This window comes from Carassius carassius, chromosome 6 (genome assembly GCF_963082965.1).
Source record: "Carassius carassius chromosome 6, fCarCar2.1, whole genome shotgun sequence".
Lineage (NCBI taxonomy): Eukaryota > Metazoa > Chordata > Actinopteri > Cypriniformes > Cyprinidae > Carassius > Carassius carassius.
In genome coordinates this window covers 32,305,430-32,314,796 of record NC_081760.1, presented here as the reverse complement: position 1 = coordinate 32,314,796, position 9,367 = coordinate 32,305,430, and the positions used below count along the sequence as shown (strand labels likewise).

General features: G+C 37.8%; 1 protein-coding gene across 8 annotated transcripts in view; it reads left to right on the top strand.

Annotated features, from left to right (window-relative positions):
• Nucleotides 1-2,444: 2,444 nt before the first annotated feature.
• LOC132142656 (phospholipid-transporting ATPase IH-like) overlaps nt 2,445-9,367 on the top strand; it is an 82,864-nt gene continuing 75,941 nt past the window's right edge. For all 8 annotated transcript variants that reach the window (XM_059552693.1, XM_059552692.1, XM_059552690.1 and 5 more), the window contains exon 1: nt 2,445-2,903. In XM_059552693.1, the coding sequence (XP_059408676.1) occupies nt 2,865-2,903 (39 nt within the window). In that variant the 5' untranslated portion in view covers nt 2,445-2,864. The remainder of the gene's footprint in view (nt 2,904-9,367) is intronic.

The following is a 9,367-nucleotide window of genomic DNA, read 5'->3' as shown; positions in this document are numbered from 1 at the left end:
TGAAAAAAAAAAAAAAGATAACCTGCGTGCTGCAGCTGTTCATTTAGCGACTCCTAGTGAGCGATACATGTTCATCACGAGACAAACATTCTCCTAGAACTCACACTTTGCATTCAATTAACAGATGCATGAATATGCGGTAATATAAGTTCATGATCCGATTCGTGAACAGATTATTCTCTTGAGTAAATCTTTTAAAATAATCATTTATTTTGTTTAACGAAAACATTGTGGAAACCAGTGGTTCACAAACTGGATAGATCTGAGGTGCAGGGCTCGCAAAATCGCTAGCCCGACGTCCAGGGGCTATTGTGTTTTGCAGTCGGGCTCCAAAATGTATCACTGTATCACCCGACGGGCTATCGTGAATAGTGATTTAAAATTCGCGTTGTTCACTCGCTTGAAAGGGGTGAAATGTATCGTAGTTGATCGTTTTCACTTGTTTCTAAATCTTGCTGATTCAACTTTTTTAAACAATTTGCGCGCGTTCGAAGCTTGCGCGCACTCGTTCAAAGCACGCGCTGTGAGCAGCATTTCAGACAATGCGCGTACAAAGAATTAATTCATCTTTTGGGTATCCTAACTTCTGAATGAACAAATACACACACAATTATTTCAAAATAATTGTCTCTGCAAGTATTCTCGTAAACACAGTCGGTTATGTTTTAAGTGAACGTATACAGTGGCCGGCTGTTCAGAGAAATTCGCTGTACCAGATGAATCTGTCTCTCTCTAAATTAGACGAAAACGCGCTTGTTGGCTGCGCGATCGACTCACTCATCCATTTGCGTAGAAAAGAGATGTAATATTATATATATATTATATATATATATATATATATTTTTTTTTTTGTGTGTACCGGGTGGGCCGGCCCACATTGGCTAGCGGCCCACCGGGAAAAGTCCCGGTGCTCCAGATGGCCAGTCCGCCCCTAGCTGGTCCAGCGCCTGTATATAAGATCAGTATTGACCAAGTTTAGAGGGCTGTCATATGTGGATCATCTTACTATGTTGTGTATTTTCATCAGTTTCAATATGAAAAATTACTTTCATATTGATTCAAATGGATTTGTCGCATTTTGAGAAGAAAAACTATCATGGATTAATTGCATTTTGGGAAAAAAAATAATGAAATTGTATAATAAATCTTTAAAAAAAATGAAAACCTGGATTTAAATGTTTAATGGTATTATAACCTAAAGATGTTATGTGGAAGTTTAAAACATAAAATAGTGGTTTTCATTTTGCCAAAAAAAAAAAAAAATTGTTTACACTTCAACAAAATGGATTTATTGCGTTTTGGAACCAAACTCTTCATACATACACACACACATATATATATATATATATATATATATATATATATATATATATATATATATATAGTAAAATAAAATAAAAATCTGAATACAAACTGCAAAATAATTTATCTGAATAAGTATGATGTAATATTATTATATAAATGTTTGATTTTCTATGTAATAATAATGATGGACAGGATTATGATTACTACTAGCCTACTACTACCATTTTTATTCTTATTATTCTTATAAATGTGTAAAGTAGAAGTAGGTTAGCTAAATTTATTGTACTGATATATATTTGACTGCTTCAGTTACAAAAATATTGTTTTTTACGAAAAGCTGTAAAGTGATAAATGGCTAGTAATTGAATTTATTTAGTTTATAATTTAAATAATTTAACTAATTTGATAGTTTTGTATTTAAATCAATTCATAATTTATAAATACAACATAATAACTTAGATTAAGAATTAGTATATGATAATATCAATAATGATTCATTATTGATATATATAATATAACATGCATTGTATTTATCATTTTTAGCTTGATTACACGATAATAATTAAATTATATTGATTTTATAATCTATAATAGATAAATGTATTTGTTGTTAATAAAGATAATAGTATGATAATATAATATAAATATATTATTACTATTATTATTATTAAATCTATTATTATATATATATAAATCTAACACTAGCGTGCTCTATTCTTTTTCTATTTTATCTGTTTTCTTTTTATTTATTATATTATTTAAAAGCCCTTGGCTAAATGTAATGTAAATCACTAAATTTAAATAATATGATGATAATAGTATAATAATAATTATGAAAATACTTATCTGTTATTGTTTTTTCTTTTATTATTGTAGTTGATAGTTATTTACTTTACTATTTCCCGATCATGTTTCCTTTTTTAATTGTAGCCTAATTGTATTTTTTTTTTTTTGCAGACGTCAAGTCACCCCACATGTTCCTGAAACACTTGAGAGGGCATGTCATCTTCCTAAACCGGTTTGTTGCCTGAAGAGATTTATTGTCAGTAGCTGGACGGGGGAGTGACTGGGGGGTAGAAGAGTGCGCGTGCGCTCACTGCGCTTCGCGTGCGCGTGCGCTTCGTGACGTCTCGGTGCAAACAGACGGGGAGTCGGGAGAGCTCTACTACACTGAGAAGGAGAACGAGTCAGTACACCAGAGAACAGCCCAGAGGCACGCATGACAAGGAAGGAGTGGCCGGTCCCTTCAAATATTAAGGCACTACCTTGGAAAACGAGAGCTTGTTGTTTTTTCCTCAGTCCGTGTGTATGTAGGGGAAACCGGAGCATGTCACTATGACAACGTGTGGACTTTACATAGTAAGTTAGCCTTCTTCATCTCAGTAGATATCACAGCCGCGGCAGTCGTGTAGGACTGTCAGTTGTCAAGCCTAGAAGAAGCCGTAGAAGACAGTCATGGAACAGAGACTCGCTACAGTGGTCAGCTAGCGTCTTATGTGCCCATTCTTCAAGATCAGAGGAGAAGCCGAAGACAGCGCGCCTGGAGCGGCTCGAGCAGGATGGATTTCAGCAGCCTTCGGAGCCTCATCACTCGATACGTGAGTAACGTACAGACACTATCACTCTCTCCAACTTGTTGGTCTGGTTTGCTCTATTTCGAAGGGCTGCACTGCTTCCGATACACATTTTTGTACTTTAAAGCAGAAATAACATGTTGGATATTCATTTGGCCGTTTTCAAGACGTGGATGTATCACTTTTAAGTCTGTCTGTGAATATGGAAAGAGCTAGCAATATAGAAATTTATTACTGTCATTACTGCGGTTTAGTTGCGTTTGACTGTGACCTGAATTCTCAAACGAAATGTTCATGCCTAATGATGACACCGGCTGAGCTCATGATTGAGAATCACAGGATATGTAATGAAACATCAAAACTGGAAATTAGCCTCAGTTAATGAAAAGGTATTGCGCAGGCGCTGAGGGCAGATGTGGATTAATGATAAAAAATGTGCATCGTTTAGTATTGCACACTTGTCAATGTAAGACGTCACATAAGTGTGTGTGTGTGTGTGTGTGTGTGTGTGTGTATGTGTATTTTAAAGCATTAGAAGCACCTGAAGATATCCCAAATCCCATGTTTTGGTTTTAACTGTTAGATATGTTTGATTAAAATCTAACATAGAATAAAATCTCCAGAGTACATCTAACATGCGATCTAAAATAAAATCTAAATGTAAAATATAATCTAAAATCTGACATTAAATTAACCTGAAAATAATTTTTTTTTGCACTTCTAATGTTTGTATTTCCTCCTTTAAAATCGTTATTTTGGGTAATTTGTAATGTTTTAGTCAAGATCATCTGGTGGTAGTAATAACATAGTAACAACTTGTTAGTTACTGTAAAAACAATGATCAACTACCTATTTCTCTTTCATTTGTGGGAATGAACTACAAACAAGTGTGTGCTCCCAGACTAGCTTATCTAGCATATCCAGCTTAATTTTGACTAAATGATTATTTATTCATTTATGTTCCTCTTTTATGATTTTATAATTTGTTTACAGATTGAAAAATCATTCAAAAGTATAACACTTTTATACTTGAATATACTTTTTAATTGAAAGTAGCTTTTAAAGGCTGAAATGCATGTGGTTTTGTGCATCTGTTAAATAAAATACTTCAAATTCTACCTGAAACAAAGTAACATTGCTGCTCTCTACATTGTTTAATTATGTAATCCAATCATTTTCATAGACGTTTTTTAGTCGATAGGTTACTGTATGTCATTCCTACACAGATTAGATCCACAGATTAAGCCACTTATCACTCAGTATAGGTACGAGTACATACTAAACCAACTGTCCAAGCTGTTGGGGGTTAGAGAAAGAGATTTGCTAAATAACTGAATCAAATAATGTTGTCAAGCTTAGTATGGATTAAACGTGCGATCATGTAAGTTTAAGGACATTAGGACAAAAGTATAATAAATTATAATAAACATGTTAGACACAATTTGGAACAACATTTCAGTGGTTTATTTATGTTCAGTTTGTTGGTAAGGTAACTGAAATGGTAAAAAAGCCTATAAAACTACATGAGTATTTAGTTCTCCATCACTGAAGGTCATATGAATCTGTATGCTCTAGTCTGTCACTGTAGGCTGACATGCAAACAGAGGAGCAAAATCTCTTGCACTGTCTAGACAGTCTGTAGAAAAGCTGATGAAAAGATGAAAAGTGTGCGATAAACACGTGAAGAGTAATGGATGTGTCACGTCTCAAACACCTCTCACCCGTCTGTTTGTATATTTGCGCTTCGTTTGCTAAGGTTTTAGGGTAAACCATGTAACACATAGGGCTCCACAATAAACAAACTAAATAGTTTTTGTCATTTTTATTAAATATGTTCTATATAGTTATTATTCATGTTTATATCAGTTTTAGTTGTAATTATTTTAAGACATAAATTAAATGAAGAAGAGAAATGTTGCCTTGCCATCAAGCTGAATTAATATACTGTAAGTTGAAGTTTAGTTTTAGTTAACAACCCTGGGTTCTTGTGTCACATAATATTACATTTGTTGATCCTATTCATGGGTTTTCATACCTTACAGAGATCTTTTTGACCAGTTAAAAAAATGGTGGGATTATTAAATCAAATGTTGTATTGTTGAGCGCTGCACACATTATGGAAAGGTTATCATTAAACATTCAAAATCATATTTGCATCATTGAGGTTTGAGAACACTGCTTCATTTGAAATGCAAAGCAATAAAATCCAAGTCATTATTTCTAAACTTTGAAATGAATTTATCCTGAGGGAAAGTTTAAACATTTATGAAAAATACATTAAATGCAAGTCAGGTTTGCTAGGAAATGAGCAGTTTGTTTATCCCACCCTAACCGTTCATTTAGAGAGCTAGGTCATGAGATCGGACTGAGTGTGTTAGTCACGTGTGTGTGTGTGTGTGTGTGTGTCTGCCTGTGAAAAACACAGTCCACCCCACTGCTCTTTGATCCAATGCGTGGTAATGCAGGTTGGCAGGGTGAGAGGAGAAAGGCAAATGAGAGTACAAGAGGGGAGGAGAGATGGAGCAAGAGAAGACAAGAAGAGAGAAGGATGGAGAGTGAGATGGGTCAGAGGAGATGAGAAATAATACCCTGTGTGCGGATTTGACTGGCTCAAACAACAAAGGAAGTGACAGTGGAATGATTTGCTTCCACCTGTAGTAGCACTCACTTCCAGAGTCTGTCTGCTGAATGGGCAGTTTCACTGTAGGAACGTAAATATGAAATGGAAATCTGAGACCTCTTTTAACATGCAAAGCTCATCATTTTTAGTTCAGCCAGAATTGTAAGTCGGAAATTGTTGTCTGCTTTCAAGTCTGGAAGAATGGTTCCTGTTTAAGAAAGAATATATTAGAATGCATAGTAAGCATGTCAGAATTATCAGTTGCAATCCAAATATACTTAATTAAGGTTAGGTGTGTAATTTCTTTCAGTATACAAATACTTTAAATTCTTCCCCAGCCTATTCTATGCGACTATATTTAGCCATTTGTAGGTTGATTCTCCCTACAAAGTGAAAACTCAGTTATTAAGAATTTTTTTAAATAAATCGTCACTCTCTTCTATACTGCAATTTTGTAAAATGTAGTATTCTATTATACAAAAAAAAAACATACTATAGCTGCAGTATATTATATGCATACTATTTCTACTCAGAACAAAGCAAAAAAAAATAAAAATTGGCTGATTTTTTAAAATTTCATGATATCTAATAATTGTTCTTATATGTAAACAATACTTACAATGATCAACATGACAGAACAAGTTTCCAGTGCTTTATCACTGTAGAAAAAGGCAACATTCACAGGTTCTGAATCATTTCCAGCCTTGGACAGGAAGTAGCATGACTGCTCATATCCTGTCCCAGGAGGCTTTGAGGTAATTTGAGCTCTGTGAACAGAGGTAATCTCATTGTCTGTGGTCAGCATCAGAAAGACTTATTGGAAATCATCCTGCATGAGCCGGAGTATGATTCAGCTGGTCAGACAATAAAAACAACATAGAAAGTCATGCCAAGCCAGTTCATACACAAATATTTCTCTTTCCAAGTATGACCATGATCATGACTGTAGTAGCATGATGTCTAGGAGAAGTATTATTCTGAATGTGTTTAAAATATGCGATGTGGCTATATTTGGAATTACACAAGCATACTACCATACCACAATTGCTATTTCTGTTGTATATGTAATTTCAGTGCTCAAATTAACTGGAATTTGCTGCAATTTGTCTTTTCTTTTTAACTGTTTTTAAACTTATGAATTGATTAGAACACTGATTGACACTGTGAAGAAAAAAGTCAGTAGAAAACAGAAAATGTACTGATCATTTTCTGCCAGAAGGGAAAACATCTAGAGGCTTGTAAAGCTAATATATGTTTACCTAAAACTGCAGTGTAGAATACTGTTGGTTAAAATATGTTGTTGCATAATATTTCACATAACATTTGAAAACAGTTGCATGCAGAAAGCTTGACAGTTATGTCAAACATAATAACATATTGCATTGATTTAAAATATGACTAGCATTAATGGAGTTTAATGGCACAAGCAACACACATTTTATCAATAAATCCAACCTAATGCAACACTTTAGAGCACATCAACCAACACAGTGAGGGCTAGGAACTAGCTGACCAAGCAAAGAGAAATAAAACTATATCATTAAGACAACCAACACAATCAGTTCATAGCTTATGTCATTGTTTGTGCCTGGATAGTAACACTCACAACAAATCTGAGCAAACCATATCTGGATATTTACTGTATGTGTGTCTTTTGATTAATCACGTTGGTTCAATAAAGCTAACAGCAGCAGATCAGGGTGATGTTGTCAAAGGAACAGTTCATGCAAATGAACATTCTGTCATCGCTTACTTCCTCTCATGTCTTTATGAACCAGTATGATTTTCTTTTTTTTCATATAGGCTAGCAGAATTAAAATTTTTGTGTGAAGTTTTAGACTGCTGAGGACTGTTTGCATGCATGTACATGCAGACACATCTGCATGTTCACCATTCATCCTGTAGACAGCGGACACTGATCCATGAACCGGATCATGAAAGGATACTTGATTTGTTGGTAAGCAATATGGGTGATGAAATTATTGTCACAATGATAAATGAAGGATCCAAAAGCAGAGATGAAAAATAAACAGTCTTTAATGGAATAATCTTAACAAAGGCAGTCTGTAGTATAAGCACACAGAACTGGATCTTGAAATAATGAGCAGACTCCTGTCTGAGGATTAGCAAAGCAAGGTTTCCTTGAAGCAGGCAGTAGCAGCACAGGAGTTGAACTCAGTCAGGTGAGCACCGCAGGTTACTCACTCATCGGTACAGCAGGAAACAGAGACAACAGGAAAACTCGACTGTTCCAGACAAACAAGACAGAATAAACGTGAGTACAATTCTTAATTCAAACTAGCAGCAATACGAACGTGTGACATACAACAATAATCCGACAGAGAAACTACTAAAACCAACACCAGATAAAGGGTGAACACTCAGAGCAAAGTAGGAACAGGTGTCAAAGCAAATCAGCGCGAGCGCTAATAGTAATGACTACCAGGTGAATAATGAGGTGTGTGTGTGTGTGTGTGCGTGTATGTGTGTGTGCGCGAGTATGCGTGAGAGAGAAGAGACAACCTGACTCATGACAGTACCCCTCCCTCAACGAGCGTCACTAGACGCCCGAAGAAGGGGCCTGGCGGGACCGATAAAAGTCATCAATCAGCGAGCGGTCCAGGACATCCCGGGCTGGAATCCACCGCCTCTCCTCCGGACCGTACCCCTCCCAATCCACCAGAAACTGGTGGCCACGCCCCCGAGGGCGAACATCGAGGAGCTTGCGGACTCTGTAAATAGAGTCCCCCTCATCAATAGGAGGAGGGGGAAGGACGGGACGAGCGGGAGCACGAATAACGGGCTTAATACAGGACACATGAAAGACCGGGTGAACACGACGCAACTGACCGGTCAATCTAAGCTTAACCGCGACTGGACTGATGACCTTAACGATAGAAAAATAGCAATCTCCCTATTCTCCTGAATAGGGAGATTGCGGGTGGACAACCACACCCTCTGACCGCAAATATATCTGGGAGATCTAATTCTGCGGCGATTAGCGGCCCTACGAGTTCGCTCCCTGGTCTGACATAAAGCAGCTCTCACCCTCCTCCAGGTACGCTTGCACCTCTGAATGAAAGCCTCGACAGACGGAACTGAAACCAGCGGCTCTTGTGCTGAAAAAACAGGCGGCTGGTAACCGAGACAACTCTCAAACGGGGATAACCCAGTGGCAGACGAAGGAAGAGAATTATGGGCATATTCAGCCCAGGGCAATGGCTCGCACCAAGACGCGGAATTCTGAGCGGTGAGACTACGCAACATGCGACCAAGAATCTGATTGGTCCTCTCGGCTTGCCCATTGGTCTGTGGGTGGAACCCTGATGACAGACTGGGGGAAGCCCCAATCTGACGACAGAATTCCCTCCAGAACTGAAAGGTGAATTGGGAACCTCTGTCAGACACAATGTCCAAGGGAAGACCATGGATCTTAAAAACGTGATTCACCATAACCTGCGCAGTCTCCTGAGCCGACGGTAATTTAGGAAGCGGAATAAAGCGCGCAGCTTTAGAGAAACGATCCACGACGGTGAGGATGACCGTATTACCAGACGACGGGGGAAGCCCCGTGACGAAATCCAACGCAATATGAGACAAGGGACGCGAGGGAATGAGAAGTGGTCTGAGGAGACCTGCCGGAGGACTGTTATTAGACTTGGCCTGGGCGCAAATGGGACAAGCCGCAACAAACCGACGAATATCGCGCTCACGAGTGGGCCACCAAAACCTCCGACGAATAGCAGCAAGCGTACCTCTAACCCCGGGGTGGGCGACTAATTTAGAAGAATGACCCCAGCGAAGCACCGTCGAACGCGCAACTTCAGGGACATACAACGTTCCCTCCGGAGCGCGGGGTGGCCTCGAG